We start from the raw sequence: 19,454 nt of genomic DNA on the forward strand, positions 1-19,454 counted from the left end.
TAGATCCATGTTCTGTGTTACATCCTGTTACATAAAATCATGGATATACCTTAGGGTGACAGTAACAGCTAACATTTCATGCAAGTTGGACGGCTGCCTGACTCCAGCAAACCACCAATACGACAGAGCTGAGCAAAGGCTAGTATCTAGGTTTGGGGAGGAGTATATGCATTTCTAGTGCAGAAGAGGACTGGAAAGGGAGACTCAGTCATTAGCCAGCTGAGCACACTCTTCCTTTAAACGCTGGGAAGGAAAACTGCTGGCAGAATCAGAGGCATCTCAGGGTAGGCTCTGTGTGACCTCTATATTCACATATGGATTGATTCATTCTGGGTTTGGAACATCAATTTTCACAGAAGTAGGAGAAAGCTGCAAAGGACAATGCAATACCTAAGTGAAAAGACTGGTGTCTTATTTGCAGGAAGAGCAGTGGTTTGATTCACAGATGTTGCTGAAGAAATATAACCAGAGGGGAGTTGATAGCAGTGCCCAGAGACACAAATTCTCACTGTATCACCATGATACTACTATTTCTGGCTTTCCACTGCGTTAAACACACTCATGGGGCTCCAGGGCAGCTCAGTTTGGTCTGCAAAGATAGTACAGACTTTCCCAAAGCCAAAACACCCCAAGAACAGTTAGCTAGCCACGCCACGCCATGGCAGCTCCCTGACGCTAAATTTCGGTTTCAGAAAGATGCGGTGTCCTTCTCTGTCATCCCATTTCACTGCGAGTCGCTGTCATTGTCTCAGAGATGCAATCGGTCCATTAGTGGGATAGGAGCTCGCTCGTGCCATTGCGAATGGGAGAAGCACTCACAAGAACTTCTCTGTCTCTACAGCCTCTATATAGGACCCCAACCCAGCATTTTCTGAGAAGTCAAGTCGTCTATGAGTAAGATTTCAACAGCATTCAGTGTCTAGTTTTACATCCAACTCAAAAACAAACGCAGTCCTCTGAATTACAACTGCTGAGGAAAATACATTTTGGAAACAAAGATGGGTTTTGTGCACAAATAAGCCTTAAGCACAATATTTCATTAGTGGGGTTCTGCACACAGCAAGGCTTAGTGGCAAAGTTTCCAACTAGGAGGCTAAGGCACATGGCAGGAGCTACTGGAAACAACAATATTAGATGTCAGTCTGCAGGAAACTACCCCCTGCTATCCAAATGTTAAGGATATATCAGTGGATATTCCATACTTATTCTCTTACTGCCAGAAGTCACCCTAACTAACCTGTGTTTTCATGGAAGAGAAAAGCTTCCTAGTTTACAGCTAACATTGATGCAAGTGTGACACACCAGTCAACACTGATGTAAGTGACGGTTCCTGGGTCACATCAGCTTATTTCAGAAATCCTAGGTACTTTCAGACAATGGTCCAGGCCGATTCATCAGCTGCTTCTCTGGAAGGCTGGAATATACTTTCCCTGTTAGCAATTCTTGCTGTCAAGCAGTTATTGATGGAGAACATAAATCCATGGTTCGGAAAAAGTGACAGAGGAACTCCTACAAACAGGTGCTCAGGTGACAGCAAGCACAGGGCTATGAATTAATATCCTTCCACAGGCCTACACTCATGCCAGCTAGGAGGCAGATGCTGCTGCTGAAACAGCACGTGCTGCTAGCAATACTTAGCTCCCTGGGAGCTTATTTGTGCCTTAACTGAGCCACGGCGGAATCCAAGCGCCCTCTGACTATGGCAGTGGAATTGATTTATTGCCCCTGGCACCTGGGTGATGCAGAACCACCGTCCCCAGTTCCATCTCTCTGGACATCCATCCCCCCTACTTGCTGCCTTTGAATGACACATCTTAGCTCCCTGAGCAATCCCGCTGCCTGCCTCAGATCGCCCATGAAGATAGGAAGAGTGACACACATCAGAGATGCTGCCTTCTCCTCTATTAAAAGGTTTGCCTTTGAGCTCCCTGCTGCAGACAAGAAATTTAAACTCACTGTCTTAACATCCAAATGCCAAGTGTTAGAGAGCCAAAAAAACAAATCTTCCAGCTGAGTGGAGCTCTGCTCAGGTGCGGCACCTTTTGGCTCAGCAGCATTTACTCTCCTGCTCTGGGAGGCGTGGCGACCGCAAAGCTCTATTTGCTTCCCACTTCAAAATCAGAGCGATAACCCAGTTTGTCACTTTTGGGAAACAGCTGCAGCTCCAGCTAGAGGATCCAGAGGAGGAGGGCAGAAAAACATCATCTGCTACAGCAGGTTACTACCCGAGAGCAGGAAGAGTAGCAGTCTCCGAAGGCAGAGGTTTTATCCTAAAGAAGCCCCAGAATGAGCATGGCTGGCAGTCACTGCAAAGCCTGTCCCCTTTGGTGAGAGAAGAATTTGACTCCAGGCATGGTTACTCACAGCCACATCGCCGTCTGTAACTGGCACAGCAGGCTATAGCCTGTCTGCTTTTTGGACTCCCAAGCAGAGAGATGACTGAGTCTAAGGAAGCTTAGGGTGGAGCTCAGGACGAGAGCAACAAAGTATAGTGCTATAAATCCAGCTTTACGGGGAATGATGACAGAAGTTTGCACGGTATCTATATGCATTATGCACCTGGCAACAGCCAGCGTCTATTGTTCCTGTTTCACAAGGGATTAAAAAACCTTCTCAATCTGAAGTTCTACAAAATGCAAATTGAATTGTGCATTCGCACAAACCAGCCGTTGACAGCTCCTTCTTTAATCGTAGATGTGCAAAGTTGTAATTTAATCTTTATAAAAGCAGACTGTTTTGATCATTCTGTTGCAATCCTTTGCAGAGCTTTCCCTGCCCTACACAGGCGCTTAGCAGTGACGGCAATCCGTAACATTGCTTTGCCTTCCCCAGCAGATCACACAGCGCTTCAAACGCTGCCTGCCTCCCTGAGGGCTCCACACCAGCTGCCCTCTCACTGGGGAGGACACAAGGCTCAAGGTTTGCTCACGGCAGCACAGCGATGGCTAGGAAGGAGTTCCGACCCCAGCCTGCGGCCCCTTCCTCTAGCTACCCACAGCCCCTTTTCCAGGTTCAGTTAAGTACCACACATAAAACAGATCCACCAGGCACCTGGGATATGATTTGTGAAATGCACTCGCTGCGGGTGAGGACGAGCACTGGACTAGAGCAACATCACCTTGTCTCCACAGTATGGACTGGGAGCTTATTGCAAAGTTAAACCTCTGGCTCTTGCTCAGCGCACTCCCAGTTGTGTATCATCAGGCTAGGCTCGTAACTCACGTCCCTGTGTGTCTCCTCTGTAGCCCCAGCACAGAAACTTATCTGGCTCCAGGAGACTTTACCCTGTTGCAGCCAGCAGTGAGCAGCAGCTCCAGAAGGCAGCTCTTCCAAAACAAGTCCCCAGCATTCAGTGGCCACCTACACTACAGCAGTTTTCAGGCCCTTATCTGTCCCTGCGGTACTAGCCGCAGCCAGGCAAGGATATGAAAACAGCAGCGAGAATTGAAGGTGAGCCTTGCTTTGAAGTTTAATGGACTTATTTTGTACTTTGAAGCAGTCCCTAATCCCCCCAAGAGGACAGCTCACAGAAGGGGTAGGAAGCAAGACATGCCTTAGCGTTTGCAATGCACAGAGGGCAGCAGCAGGGTTCCTCTGCCCTGGGAGCAGTCAAGGCGATCCAGGGTCACGCTGCCTCCGAGAGGCACAGAGCAGCTAACTACCACGAGCAGCGACGGGCAGGACACAGGGGCATCTTTGTGTCGAGCCTGAAAGAAGGGAATCGAAGGGTTTCTCCCATTTCTTACTGGGATTTCTGGGACTGAATTAGGAATAGGGTTACATCTCTTCAGCAGTAGGTGTTTTTAAAACCAAAGTCCTTCTTTTGTCCCTCTAACAAAAGAGGGACAATGTGTGGCCTACCACACATTGCCCCCCCCCAATGACGCACAGTTTATTGCATTCTGCATGTTAATAAAAGACACTACACAGTACAAAGACACTGCTCCAAAGCTCACCTCCAGCTTCAAATCTCCTTGCAGCAAAGCTGATCAGTCCTTGAAGCCTCTTCAGACCCATTCAGTCTGGCACACTGCACAAAGCAGTCTGAGGCATTAGTAAATTGCAGGCATATTTCTCTGATAAACCAAAAACAAAAACAAAAAAAAAAGAGAAAGCTATCTAAACCAGAGAACCCCCCCCATCAGCTAGGCAAACCGGCAATTTGCCAACTCCAAAAGACTTTTTATAGAGACCCTTTTAAACCTGGGATTCCAATTTCACCTGGTACAGCTCAGCTCTTTCTATTTAAACAATAAAATCTGTTTCAAGCCATTAATCATGAGTAGGTGCCTGTAATGAGACCATGAAACCCAACGTCCCTGCCTCATTTGCAAAGATGTGATGACTTTAAATTAGGACTCTGCCTTGGTGGCCCCTTAGCTGGAGTTTCACAGTCCTGCTACTGCGTGCAACACAGCACTAGCAAGCTTGGTACTTTCTACCCCAAAGCACACTGCATTTCAGAAGTGAAGTAGCATTACACCAAAACCATTTTAAAGTATTTCTGGAGCCCTCACAACATGTTATATTAATGTAAGAGATTAGGGGGATTTATTGTAGTACGTAGCACTGATGGTACTCGGCTTTTTAATATCAAAGACACACGGCAAGAGGCTTTTAACTCTTAACGCCACTGCCGGTAGTGCTGAAAAAGAACATAGCGTTTTGTATCTGCCAGTGGTTTTGCTGCTAGTTATGGAAACCAGAACAAGTTGAATAAACCATGACATCCATGGGTCAGAGTTAGAATACTTTAGGGCATCTAAACCCAAGCACATCTTTTTGTGACTTTCTGTGCAAGTCACTGGTGGAGACTCCCTGAGCTGCACTTTGGGTTGGTCCCTCGAAGCCCCACCAGGTAACAAAAGGCCATGGGGATTTGGGGGGGGGGGGGGGGGCAGGGGGAAGCACTCAACATGTGGAGTATGACCTCAAGGAGAGGGAAATGGCTTTGTGAGATTGCCTGACCAAACTGGACTGCGGTTACCTGAGTTATAAAAGTATTACGATGTGGAACAACCCAAGTATTACACTCATTTGTCACAATTTCAAAAGCGATACAGTTGTCCTGTTTCTCCATCACAATCTGTTCTGGCTCCCAGCACTTTCCATCTGCAGTTACCAGACTAATACACACAGCACAGGTGTTCACAACAGTCTTTCACACTGAACTTTACACCCCCTCCAAAACGGAGGTACCTAGTGTCCCTGCTGTGGCTGGGAAGAAAGAGGGACTGCTATTAGAAAAAGCACATAGATGTTCCTGACTAGCAAGCGTCATCAGTCCTATGTGCCTGGCATCTCAATTTTAAGACCCTTAGAGCAGAAATCATAGTGAGAACAAGTGCCAAAGAGAAAATGAGACCTTAGTGAGCAATTTTGCTACCTAAATCTCCAGCAAATTGGCACAAGACTTGCTTGGCATGCAAGGCACCACAAGACATTCCTGCTCTGAAGAGATTTCACCAAAAGAAGTACTGGGTTCCTCTCACTTTAGCTTCTCTAGAATAACTGCACTACCTCACCATCAGGCAGAGAGCTGCCTTCTTACACAGCTCTTCTTTCACATCCAGAAAAGGCAGACGTGAGACCCCATCCCAGTCACTCATGCCCTGTGTTGTCAGTCTTTGGGCATTGGCCCTTCCGGAGCGACTCTTGTGTGCTGTGTTCTCACTGCCTTGACCCCGTTTTCTGCAACTGCTTCTGCTGGAAAACACATTGGGAGCTTCTCAAATCAGATATAGAGAAAGTCTACTGCCTCCAATGTATTCAGTACAAGGCAGTCCGGTCATCTGGAGAGTACCGATAAGCCTATGAATTCATTTCACAGAAGGCCATTTTGCCCTTTGACTTGAGAAGGGACCCAAACATCTTTGAAGACATGGGAATAATCACTTGCATAGAAGAGCTAAAACTACATTGGCAGTTAATGGCCAGCCCTATCTTTTTGAGTGTGCAGCATCTTTCAATTCCTTAAAGGACATGCAGGCAGGAGACAAACGTGTTGAGAGGGAGAATACCGCAAAAACACAAATTAACACTGGAGTCAGGTTTAACAAATTAGCAAGTGAAGGAAGACGCCAATAACTGGCTAAGATATTTCCTGTTTCATGGTGAGGAACTACAGCAAGGTCAAAATAGTTAACAACTAGGAAGGATTATGAGTTTGCTTTGGCAAGTAGACTCTTTGCAGAATGGCACTGGCAAGGATCACATGGTGTTGATAGACTGAGGTGGCTCGTCGTCAAATCCCTGGCATTTGCTCACCCCAGGGAATCTCACACTCTTTGCTCAAGAGAATATGGAAAGAAAATGGTTTCTTCCCAGTGTTTCTGATCTGAACACTGGATAAACCCCACAACAGTCAGCAAAGCTGTACCGTGAAGTCTTGCAAATATACCTGCCTGGGGCGCAGATCTGTATATTCAAACTATGGTTCCTGGAGATCTTTAGGGCTGAAGATGTACAGTGGCATTAACAGTCTATCCTTAAAACAATCCCATGTCTGTCATTTTCAAGGTCCTGCAAATCCCCTCAGCATGTAATAATGTTAACATTAATGCTTATAAATAAAAAAGGAGAAAGCACTGAAATGACAGACTGAGAATGGTAATAAACAGACATTAGTGATTAACAAGGTAATAAAGCCTTCAATAGGATTAGGAAAATAAAAAGACAGAGCAAAATCTCTTTCAGCTGATTACTTAGCTACTTTTAAGGATATTAAAAATACAAAAATAAAATAAAAAAAATCGTCTAACACATGAACAGGGTCCCAGAACAGTCAGGGAGCAGCACAGCAAGTTTGACACAGGCTCAAGCTGAGTAGGTTCAAGTGAATTGGAAGCAACTCAGAGCAGCTGGGAATTCCCCTTCAGATAGAGCTATGTCAAAGCCATGCCTGCCTGATTAACAGGAGATTCTGAGATGCCACAGAAGAGTATGAGCAGGCATATGAGAATCTGTATCTGGGAAGGAAAGCTTCACTAAAAGAAAAGGTTGATCCTCCAAATTGTAAAAATAAATGTTCCCAGTAAAGAACTAACAGTCTCCTGAAACTATTCAAGTAACTCAAAGGAGAGAACGACGAGGCCCAAGTGTAGTATCTGTGTGTGGATACACAAGTTAAATGTCAGCATTAAGTATTTCAATGTGGTACACTTCAAAAAACAGGGCTAGAAAGGAAGGTGGATTTTGTGTAGAAAATATTTATGGAGGGAAGGGAGAAGGGGAATTAAGTGAACACACATGTAAAATCAAAAGGTACAGCTGGAAGGAAAAAAAAAAAAAAAGAGAGACCGCAGCAGCCAAAAGGCAAGCATGACCCCCCACCCCATGCTGAACAGCTAACACAGAATGAAAACAACCAATTCTGTTACCCCACAAAAGCCAGACCCTGGCCGTGATCTCGGCCATCTACCATTACTTCTCGTGTACTTACCACGTGGGGCGGCTACTGATGGAGGGGAAACCACAGTCCAACACACTGATCTGAGCATGCTGGCTAATTGAAAGTGGAGGCAAGAAGTCTCCATCGCTCTCCTCCTTGTGCAGTAAATTGCAGAGCGCTGACTGAACACTCTCACTGAGACCACACAGTCCCTCACCACAGTCACATCTCCCTTATTTCTCTGCAGTTCACTAAGGCCTATTATTGCTTTGCTTTGTTTGATGTTCTCCCTATGTTGAGAGAAAGCATGAAGGGAGAAAAGAAAAAAGAGAAATCTAACTGTCTTTCAGCTTCCTAATCATCTTCCTCAAAATGCTCCGTGCATCAGCACTGATTTCATTATCTGCCTGCTGCTAGAGATTTTATTTAAAGAATAACACACGAGGAAGAAAGAATTTAACCTGACCTCCCTGAACTGCTGGGGGATGAATACCACACAGAGCTGACAGTGAAAAGCTCGTTTCCTTTCTCAGACTAACCTAAACACTATGCAAAATTCTCCTCAATCCAAGCCCCCTGTTTTAAATTGGGCTATCAAAGCCTTTTCTTTTTTAGGGGCCTGGGTTGATGCAATCAGTGTATCATCAGTGAATGAGGATTGATAACATGAACCATCACAAAGCAGAGCTGTGGGTACAGTGACTCTCAGAGGCAGAACAATACAGAAAAACTGAGTAAATTAAAACCAGTGTTCTTCTAGCCCGCTATATCAAGATGAGAATAAAAAGCAGTAGGGTCCACGTTTTTTTCCCCACTGCATCAGCACAGAAACTTTGGGGTGTTACATATTACAGATTAAGTAGGATAATAAATGAAAAGGTTAGTGGGAAGCATGGAAGGGTATCATCAAGTAATGAGTAAAAATATCATGGACAGAAAGAGAAATGAATTGCAGAGCAAGATACAGTCAGGACCTTTCAACAGGCACAAGCATGGGATCCCATCCAGTGGAAGGAGCAATCCAAAGTGACTCAAATGAGGTCTGTCCTGGACTGCATACAGAATTTCTTCTCTGGAAGGTCCAGAGGTGCTGATGCAGGTGTGTCTGGGATGATCCCCCCAGCTCGTATGGCAGCTCTGCATTCTGTCCACCACAGGCTCCTGCAGAGTCATTTACCTCTCCAAGAGTGATTAACATATAATCCCAATATTTTATTTTGGGAAATAGGCCATCTCTTCCCTTCCTGAGACCGTGCACAGTAGCCTGTTTTCAAAAAGCCATATTTACACATTTATGCAATACAAGCAGGACACGAAGAGCGTAAACCAGGCCAAATTAAGGAAGGGAAACCTAACCTTATCACCCTCTTTATTAAAAACCTTCTCTTTTCAAAATCTAAAACCAACTGAATTCTATTACCCTAGAAAATTTCTACCAACTGTTGCCTGAGTACTAATTCCCCAATATCACAGAAAATCAAGCTATGCCCAACAGTTCTCCGATAACTAAAGTAGCTGCCAAAAACTTCCTGCCCCATTCTAAACACCAGCATCCTCACAGTCTCCAACCACACTTACTGACAATGCTCCCTATTTTCATCATTCGTACCCATCCTTCTGCATTTGCTGGACCGAGAGGTCTACACGTGATGGTAAAATTGGCTAAAGCAAGCCTTGTTTCTCTTCCTCTCGTCCACATCTGAACAAGTAACACGAGAGTCCCGCCTTCACCCCTCATATTGCTGCAACATCATCAGTCCCAGTAAGCACAAGGTACTCCTAAACACCTGTATTCCAGAGGTCAACATGAAAAAAGGTCATCGCGCGCCTGGCTTACCTGATCCTCGGAGAGCTGTGATATGTGATTTACTGCAGCATAAGACTCTATCTTCGGGTTGAAGTGATTGATGATGGCTCTGAAACAAAGGAGAGAAATTTTCAGGTCTCAGGAAGAGCTTAGGGATGCAGCAGAAATTCCCCGCCAGCCTAAGTCAGTGCACATGGAGCCACAGTCCTGCAAGAAGTAGTTCCTCCCTCACCGCGCTGTATTGCTTGCTCTGCTGAAGGCACGCTCCCTGCTGAGAGGTCAATGCAGATTCAGTCACAGGCTCATTGGAAATTGCGAGCACAGGCACTGCCTTACGCATGGGTGCATTTGTCCCAGCAGATACGGGGCTGCGCTCGCCGCTCTGGCAGAGGGAACCGCTGCCCTGCTGCGAGCCGGCTGCAAGTTGCTCAAGTGTTCCAGCAGAGACACAGCAATCCTGGCCATCGCTGCCCCATCCTTGCTCAAGAACTGTATCTCCTCATCCCTTCCAAAATCGGTATTGCCTGACATTTTGCTCTATGGAACACTGTTGTCTGATGTGTTGAAGCTGAAGGTTTATTGCTTTGGATCTCCACTATGTTTAAAATGTTGTAGTTGGCTTTTACTTGTAGTCATCCATCACTGCAGCCACTACTTTGACTTCTTCCTATAATGACTTTGGTCCTCAGCCCCAATTTAGATCGTTAGAGATAACTTATGCCAGTGTCCCAAACATGGCAGCACAAACACTGATCACTCCTACTTCTCCGCCTCATTTCTCTCACTGCCTGCACCAACATACTCCCCTTCCCTTCTAGGTGCATCTAGAGGCAGATGTAAGAAATCTAAAATTGAAAGTAAAATAATAATTGGGGGGGGGGGGAATCAAACTGCAGCTGGAATATTTCCTCAGCCTCTCCTCTGCTTGTCAGGTGCAGCTGAGAAGACAAATGGCAAGCCAGTAAAGTCTCCCCAGGCTAGGGTTTCCAACTGGTCTAGCTGGGATATTACTCATGAGACCCACTGCCGAGGTAAACACTCATGATGGGAACAGCCCATGTCAAGTGCTCGGCACAGATGTGTGCTGATGGTGCCTGGAGAACACTTGCTTGGCCAAATTACAGGCGGCAGCAGTCAGGGCTTTCACTCTCATATTCATCAGCATGAAAATTCACTCCAGCTCCCTCTGCTGCACTCTAATGGGTTCCCTCCTCCCCACAGCTCTCCCCGCAGAAGGGTTTTCAGTTACTTTCTCCAGACCTCATCACAGCTAAGAGCTGGTGCCCGAGTCCAGGAATAAATGATATTCAGTGGTGCCAATCAGAGCTGGTGGAAAGAAAACCCACCTGGAAGCATCCTTACTTCTTTAAATACACAGGTGAAGAAAAACCGCATGGAGGGGGTGGGGAGTGGGAGAAAAAAAAAACCCAACCAAACAATCTGCAGATATACTGCCACATTCCCAGCCACACACCTCATCATCACACCAGGTGCAGTCCATGCGCAGGGGCAGTCACTCCAGCGGCTGCTCCTACAGCATCAGTACGTACTTAGCACAGGGAGGCTTCTGCAGTCTCGCCAGCGTTGACAGTTTTATCAGTGAAGCAAATTCAGCCGGGCCCCTGCCAGGCTTCCCGTAGCCCTCCTCCCTCCGGAGGAGGGCAAGCAGGCAGGTAGAGACATGCCCAGACTCTTCCCATTTCAATCCGACCAGAGAAGCAGCTCCTGTGAGCCACAATCACACTCCATTACCCAGCCTCTCGAACACTGCGGCTTTCAAGTTGCATGTTTCATGCCTGGCTGGAGTCATATTTACACTCCTACAGGACACACTACAAGCTATTGAAAGAAAAGGGAACACAGACTTACAACAACTTAACTTCTGGCTTGACAGAAGGTTTGGCAGCTCGGAGGGGTTCAGTGCACTCACATGGTTCCAACATTTACCAGGGAACAGATTTAGCATTCATTTGTATCCACTGCTGTGAAGCACTTCAACATGGGCCGCCTGCTCACAAGTCCCTGCTCGGAGCTGAGCTAGTGGAGCGGCACCTGCAATCACAGCTGGGATTCACCCAGGGAAAGCAAAACCAGCAACCAGCTGCCACTGCAGTAAGAATCAACAGACATTAAGGGAGAGAAATAATTCAAGTCTCTTTCCTCATTTCCCTAAAGGCAAATGGACAGCTTCTCAGAGACTAGAGGAAGAAGTTCAGCTGTTTAATTTGTTTTAACTTCCACTATGAAGAATTCCTTCCCAACCTGATTTTCTACAGAGCTGTTTTCCTGAACCTGCAAGCAGCCCGGGGCAGCATGAAGAGCTTGGATTCAATCCTGGCTCTGTGTAGCCAGGTTCCTACTGCCCAGCGTATGCTACCAAGGCCAGGCTCTGCACATGGTACAGCTCCTCCTCACACATCTGCCATGAAAAATTCCGTCGCTACCCAGCCCACGCTGCTGCGCAACGGCAGCCCCTTTCTGCATCAACTACTCTGATATGGCACCGCTATCCTTCCATCTCTCAAAATCCATCTTGTCCCTGGGGCATACTTTTAGGCAACTGGCCTCCTGGGCTACTGACTAACAGCTGGAATTTCACTTTGCAAAGCTGCCGCTCCACAGGCATTTGCTCCTGGAGACAACCAGGGGACCAGAGCTTTTAAGCACAGTCTCCCCCTTATGGACAACAGAACAGCGGCTTTGCCATCATTAGTTCACACACCGGCATGTAACAGCTGAGCCCTGGCAATGTTTTATTTTTACACTGTGATTGCCTTGATTATTGCCTATCAGCCAGTACCTTTGGGGAGCGGCTAAAGCACTTGGAAAAGATTTGTAGTGTGCTGTGCTCTACCGAGATCTTCATATCGATCATGCAAAAAAAAAAAAAAAAAAAAAAGTAAAGAAAAACCTTGTGTTTGGTATTCATGAAGCACTAGCATCTTCAACGCATTTGTAAAGGAAGGAAAAGGTAAAGTGTCAGCCGAAAGACAAAACACTGCAGTTCCCCAACTAGCCTTTGATAGTGTGTACACTTACGCATTTCCACACCATAAGTCTCTCAGTAGGGCTGGCTGCCATTTGTCATACAAATTTCAGAGTGCTTTTGGGACACAATTCTCTAGAGACTGGGGAGATGTTACTTCAGCAACACCTCCTCCTCTGACAGATCCACAGTTCAGCAGTCAACTGGCAAGAGAGGAGGCTGTCACTGGACAAGGGAAGGATGCTGAGCAGGCAGAACGTGAAGCAATGCTTCAGGAATAAAAAAACCTGGCTCTCAGTGGCTTGTCTTGACACTGATGCTTAGTGCTCCAAGGCAGACCACAAGCGATCTCCGCATTCTTTATTCCTCAGTCTCCCAGTGAGAATCATTTACACACTAGCCATGCCAGCGCTCTCAGAAAAAACTGAGAGCGTCAGTTCTCCCGTCACTTCTTCATGCAACTCTTCAGAGTGCAAGCTACCTAGACACCATGGTGCCAGAAGCCATACAAAGACATATATGAACTCATATTTTCTTCAGGATGAACAACCTAGAACACTTGCATTTATTTATTTATGCATTTATTGCATTTATTTATTTATTTGGGAAGGAGGGAATGATTGCAGGAAAAATGTAAAGTGTTCCACCCTGATTTAGGAACCTAAGTGCCAATGAATAATTTATTTGTACTAGCTGTATTAATCACATTATTAGACAGTAAAAGTGGGTCCCACGGTAACAGGTATTGTACAAACAGAGAGTGGTGGGAAGCCTCTGTCCCAGAGAGCTAACGATCTCAAATGCAAGAGAACAGGGAAAGCTCAGAAACTGAAAAAAGTGTAGTGGCAACACAAAACATAACAGTGCTGTTACTTACTGAGTGTCACAGAAGACTTCAGTTAGAGATACACCAAGGACAGAAAAACCCAGAAAAAGAATACTAAAGGAAGCACAGAGACAGGGAAAAGGGGACAGAAGGGCAGATAGGATCAAGAAAAACAGAGATGAAAAGACTGCAGGACAGAGACGATCAGAGTAGCAGCAACTGATGACAGGGCACTCTTGTCCTCTGCAAACTGGAAAGCCCTGACTGGTGGAAAGTTTCTGCTTTGGCTGTTCGTGAGGCTGCAACAATTGGCCAGTCCAGAAGTGACTGTTACGAGTCCTTTCTCCCTCAAAAACACATGGGCTGGAAGGCGAGAAGCAGGGGGATCTCCATGCAGGCTCTATTATTTTTTTTCTCTAAATGGGGACACCTCCCACTGCCGCTTTCACTTTGAGCTATGACGACAGAAGGTGCACCTCCAGGTCAGCTGCATTCCCCCCCTCACCGTCTTCACTGCAACAGGGCGTGCTTCTGCTGTGGCTGCAGCACCTCTCCAGCCGGTCAGTAACATTTTAAAAATTGTTTCTATAAAGTCTTTAAAAACTGCCTAGGGTTACTCCTTGATAAACAGAAACAACCAGTGCTGCCCTTCAGAGAAGCTCCGGAATAAAACAACTTCTGAAGTTGCAGAGTCTGTTGACAGGAAAGGGCTCCTGTGAAAACTGATATGGCATCCGTGGAAAGAAAAGATTTAATTGATTCCTCAATTTAATTTGCCACTCGTTGTAACATCACATGTGAGAAGTGAAAAGCACCAGCAACACTAAGCTACCGGTCCTTTAATTCCTAGCATCTTCCAGTCCATATGCACCCACTGTGGCAAGGAACACCACCCTGCCTGCCTTAACCTTACAACAAGCTGGGTCTGGGTCCAATGTGCAGGGAAAGCAAAAATCACTATGCTCGGGCAGAGCCAGCACATCTTCAGCACGTTTTCTCTGACCTCCAAACTCTCCCCATCAAGTTATTGCAGATGAGCTGTCTAATACCCAGTCCTGCTTGACAGCAGCTACATTTCCAGAGTCCCATAAGACAACACTGTCCTCTTGTCCTGAGCAGTGAAATTAAGCACTCTGGAGGTGCCAAAAGTAGGCTAAGGGAAGAACAGAAAGGTTGCAAGCTTATTATAGAGATAGGAATGCTGAGCCATCATTCACTGCATGAACCTGGTCTTTGCACCTACTTTACAGGTCCAGTATGCAGTGCCTGGCATAAAACATTCTTGCGGATACTCAGAAACATTTCTTGAACGGTAACAGCAGCACTGTAAGCTCACTTCTTCCTACAGCCTGTTACAGTGGAACAGAGGAGCAGCACCGCTTGGCTGGTATTTACCCCTTCACAGGAAATCAAGGGTGACTTTATACCCGCTACACACATTCATCTTCCCACGTGAGTGCTCACGCCAGCGCAGCGCCCTGGGCAGCAGTGAGCGCGTCTGTCTTCACCGAGTAAAGCCGAATGCGTGGCAAAGGCGGCCAGTTCACTTTCCCTCTGCCATAAAAACTGACAGTATCTGAGATGGACAAATACTCTAGCATGCACTAAGCTTGTAGTACCATAACGAAGGCTAGGAACAGGCAGAAGCATGAAAGGGCATAGTTGTCTTTTATCACGCTCCACTTTATAAAGCTGCTTTACCATCAAAGGGAGACCTGAGATACAGTGGTTATTGTTCAGGAAGAGGAATCAATAAGTGACCAGTTTCTCTCTGATTTGCTACAGCAGTTCCCTCTCCCTCTCACATGCCTTAGCTTCTCCCTTTATAAAACGGGAATAAGAACAATCACCGCCACAAAGTGTTTTAAACCAACACAGTGTAAAGAGCTCAGAGTGTTTTACTATGTGATATGTTGGAAACTGCTCAAGCACAAGGCAGCAAGTAAATTACACGTAATACAGAGCCCAAAATGAATACAAACCGCCTATCCTCTTCCCCTGTTCATGCCATCGCAATCATGGTTGCTGGAGACCTGTGCAAAACTCCCAGCCACAAGCCAGCCTTCCTGCAGCAAGCTGCGTCTCAGCAAGCTGCTGTTTGGGGCAAGGATCCTGCTGGCATTGCTCTCTTACGCTCTCCCAGCACTCAAGACAATAAAACCCCATCTGTTCAGTGCCTACAACAATTAGATTGAGTTACTCCGTATGTACAGCCCCACCTGGCAGGAGGTGAGAGGGTTTAGATTATTTTAACACATGTCCATGAGGCATTGCTATAAAGTATGCATAACTGCCATACCTAAGCTGTGTGCATCAATTAAAAGCAAGCAAACGCCCTGGAATGGTGCACTAAATTCTTTCTTCTACTGTGGTTTAACTCCAGCCTGTTAAATTTCTTCTGCTCCTACACTTTCCTGAGTAGTGACATTAAGCTGAAAGTCCACAACTCACAGGGGGAGGCATTTTCCAGACACTATAATAAACTGCAGGGGAGAATCCAAGACAAAAAGGATATTTTAGTCAAAAGCACTTGGCTTTACAGCTCACTAAAAATATCCGAGTCAGCACTGCTGCAATTTCACAGAAGAAATAAGCTCGCTACACCTGTTCAATTCTGCCATACTGAAACCTATTGATTGCAATGACAGGCTCCGTGGTAGAGGGTGATACATGGTCTATTTATTTAATAAGGAGGGGACAGAAGAGCGCACACATGCCAACTGAGCTTCTCGCAATTCCCGGCACTGTTTTACCAAGCCCCATTCTGCACGGGCAGAAGCAGAGGATGTGCTTTCCGACCCACCACGCAGCTCTGCAGTGCATCTTTCCACTTCACCGTTTGCTGGGTACTAACCTGATAGCATCATGGCTTGCAGGATATGCCGATTTTCTCTTCTTACAGTTCATGCCCGTACATTTAAGCCAAGCAAAGCAAATACCTCCCACCCTCACACCTGAACGACTTCTGTTTTTCTTCTTAACTAAGGAAGTCCTCATGGGCAAGCAGTTAACTTTTAGGACAGTTGCATGACCTCGCTGGGGAGTGCAACTCAGGGAATGCATCCACTTGCATGTTTTCATGCAGCCAGAACATCACTGCAATCATTCTTGAGAGACTCCCAGACACACTCACGGCTCAGGCACAGTCAAGATGCACCTCTGTTCCCTTTTCTGAACAAACAGGCATCAAAATTCTTAAGTATACATAACCAACGGCACTGCTAGTTTAACTGATATGAATGACAAAGTAGAAGATATTGCTTACGTGTTGGGAGTGAAAATATCTATTGATACTACCCTGATCTGTGTTCCCACTCTTCTGCTGGTCTGTTCTTCTACAGCAAAGTTATGACTTGATAAGGAATACATTTCTCATCTCGATCATGCAATTTATAAGAGAGATCAAACGACACATTTTATGGCACATTTCATTGCTCTGAAGCACCTGGCTCCTAGCGGCAAGAGTATGGTGAGAGTTTACTTTTACCAAAATAAAAGCACTAAAAAGCCAACCCTCCATTACACCTCAATTGCAGCGAGCAGCAGCAAACAAATACCCGCTCACCCCCAACTATAAATAGGTGCGGTTTGACAGAATACGGAAACATCACAAATATAAAGCCTGCCCTCTGGGCTTGGGCTGCTGGGCGCTAAAACCTGCCACTCAGTCTAGCATGTTGAAGATGTGAGAGCTGACCATGCCAGGAGGGATTGCTACACCAGCACACGGGATGTTTAAGCACAAACTGTAATATGTCTATGCTTCTACAGTTGTGTTACTAGTTTTGAAATTTCAAACAACTTCTAAAATGAGAAGCCCTCCTTAGAAGGTTTCTTAATATATACTTTTAGAAGGTGCCTACTGCCCTAGGTCCCTGGTCCTGCCTCAATATCCGCACAGATCCATAATACATAACATTAATATGGAAGTATCTTTTTCAGAGTCTAAACAACCTTTTCTGCAGCACATGTTCCCCAGTCCTCTTATCTCATATATACTCATTTGTCCAGACAAAGTTCTTCAGATGCGCCAAACAAGCAGAAAATACAGTCCACAGACCAAACAGGCTGTGGTTCTTCTAGTATCTAAGCACGCTTTGACGCAAACAGCACGATCCTCTCTAGTAGCCAGGTGTTTTAGAACAATGAAATGTCTCATAAAAATACTGCCTCCACACCAAGTACAGCCCTTCAGCTACAGCTGCCTTTAACTCCCTGGTGTACAAGGCAACCCGCTCTCCAAAACAAACAACAATGTATTAAGAAACAGCTAATCCAGAAGGTGAGAGAGGGGGAGAAAACAAAACAAAACGAAAAAATAAAGAGGCGGGGGGGGGGGGGGGGAATCATTTGACAGTGGTTTAGCAGACAGGTTTGCAGAGCCACCCTCTCTGGTTAAGACCTGAAGTAAAGAACTTTTGGCAAATATTTCTTCTCTGCAACGACTATAAGTGGGTCAGCATCTTCCTGTTGCTTCATAACTCACATTACAGACTGCCATCCAAGCCTTCTGAGACACAAGACATTGCAAAACCTCAAACATGATCAAAAATTTGATGAAATTTTTCATATTACACAAAATATTTTTAATGACTTTTATCCCCATTAGTATCTTAATTATTATTTTATCATAGGATCTTTAACTTCAAGGAAAGCAGAAAGTCTAGCTTATTGGATGCTGCATTTAGTGCAGAATGCCATATGGACTGCACACACCGGCTTCCAAACATACCAAGCAAAGAGGGAAATTTAAAAAGTTTATAAACCATCCCACTGGGACCTTTTAAAGCTCTCCAAGAAAAGCAATGAGGATGGCTGCTCATCTAATCAACTTAGTGAACAATTGCCACCAACCCCATTTCATCTAGAGTGTGTGGAAATGACTCTTATTACCCCGTTTTGGCAGGTGCGGGCCGGCAGGCGTTGCGTGTGGCCCCGAACGCCCAGTTTGCAGGCTGCAGCAGCAAGGCAGAAACCCCTCTCTTCAGGTCACATAACACAACCTCATTCTACCGACTCACGGTAAAAACTGTGCCTGTGACAAAAGTCCCAGAGGGAAAGGAAGGCACTGAAGCATCAGCATTTGTCTGGACTGAGCACGTAAAGGGTGCGAACGATACAATCTAGTCCTGACGTAGCTGGATATCAAGTCACATTAAGGGGGAGGGGGAGGAACATTGCCTAAGCAAAAATCAACTAGTCAAACCTACTTTGTAAAGGAAATGAGGTTGAGTCCCACAATGATATTTAATTAACTTAATTACACCAAGTGTCAGCTATGGCTGTACCTGCACAGCCATGTAAGTCTAAACAGAGTTCACAGTCTTAACCGTTCAGACGCTACCAGCCACCATGCAGACCAAAGCCTGTTACTTACAGTCCAATCCTCTGAAAATACAAGATGCTGCAAACCTCACGCCATCTTCTCATCAGACAGGTGCAAATGAGAATCACATTTGCTGAGAAACGCCTGATGGAAGCAACTAAAGCAACGACTTGCCTTCCAAAATCCAGGACCAAGACTGAAGCATGGACTCCGATGACACACACACCCCACACACCCTCCGAGCGAATACCATGTCCTCAATAAAGATGTCATCACACATCATTTGGGACAAGGTGAAGTTGGTTTTCAGTGCCAAAGAAAGCTGTAGAGCCAAACACCATTACAGATAAATGAACGGTACTCTTACGATATTTATTCCATGTCTGAAAGGCTGGAGGATCTGTAGTTGACTAACATTCTGTTTCCCTGAGCCAAGGCGTCTGGTTTATGGACTAGGGGAGAGCTTCATCTCATCATAGATATCTAACTCCTTTCCTGTAAGTATTTCATGTGTACCCATCTTCTTTCCTATTTAATTCCCTTAGCCAGACCTCCCTCCCTGAAAGCCGACCTCCCTCCATCCCAATATCTGCAGATCTCACACATCTACTTCTCAATATCTAAGGGGTGACGATCAGATGCAAGTGATATATTGCAGTTGAACAAGTTATCAGCTGAGTTACTGACAACAGGCAGGTATTAAATCCATTGCGACTCCAGAGTAAAATGCCACACCTTCAGCTAGCCTGTGCACATACACTCATAGTTCATCAGACAAAAGGAGAACTGGGGGTCAACTCATCACAGCCCAACTGACAAGTGGCAACTTTTTACATCACTTGCCTACACCAAGGGTTTTCAGAATCACTTCAAGGGTGTTGGTTTTTTGTTTGTTGGGTTTTTTTTTTTGGGGGGGGGGGTTGGTTTTGTGTTTTGTTTTGTTTTTTTTTTTTTTTTGCTTTTATTTTGCACATCCTTATCCTGCACCAAATTTCAGTCAGATCTTGACAAAATGCATTCAGGTGAATTGGCCGTTGAAGGACAAATCCAGCATGCTTTGGGGGCAGACCTTCCCGCGTCACTCAGAGGATGAGAGATTTATTTTCTTTTCAAATACCC

The 19,454-nt window shown here is 45.6% G+C and overlaps 1 protein-coding gene across 13 annotated transcripts in view; it reads right to left on the bottom strand.

Annotated features, from left to right (window-relative positions):
* Positions 1 to 19,454, bottom strand: part of ARMH3 (armadillo like helical domain containing 3) — a 132,698-nt gene that overhangs the window by 23,367 nt on the left and 89,877 nt on the right. For 7 of the 13 annotated variants that reach the window (XM_082309471.1, XM_082309463.1, XM_082309469.1 and 4 more), the window contains 3 exons: positions 9,228 to 9,306; positions 8,365 to 8,654; positions 7,442 to 7,680 (listed from right to left, as the gene is read on the bottom strand). In XM_082309471.1, the coding sequence (XP_082165597.1) occupies positions 7,442 to 7,680; positions 8,365 to 8,654; positions 9,228 to 9,306 (608 nt within the window). Of the gene's footprint in view, positions 1 to 3,956; positions 4,031 to 7,441; positions 7,681 to 8,364; positions 8,655 to 9,225; positions 9,307 to 11,066; positions 11,250 to 19,454 lie in introns of those variants that run through there. The other 6 variants (XR_014227908.1, XR_014227909.1, XR_014227907.1 and 3 more) reach the window with 5 other exon arrangements.

The sequence above is a fragment of the Platalea leucorodia genome (genome assembly GCF_965183815.1).
Source record: "Platalea leucorodia genome assembly, chromosome: 4".
Classification (NCBI taxonomy): domain Eukaryota; kingdom Metazoa; phylum Chordata; class Aves; order Pelecaniformes; family Threskiornithidae; genus Platalea; species Platalea leucorodia.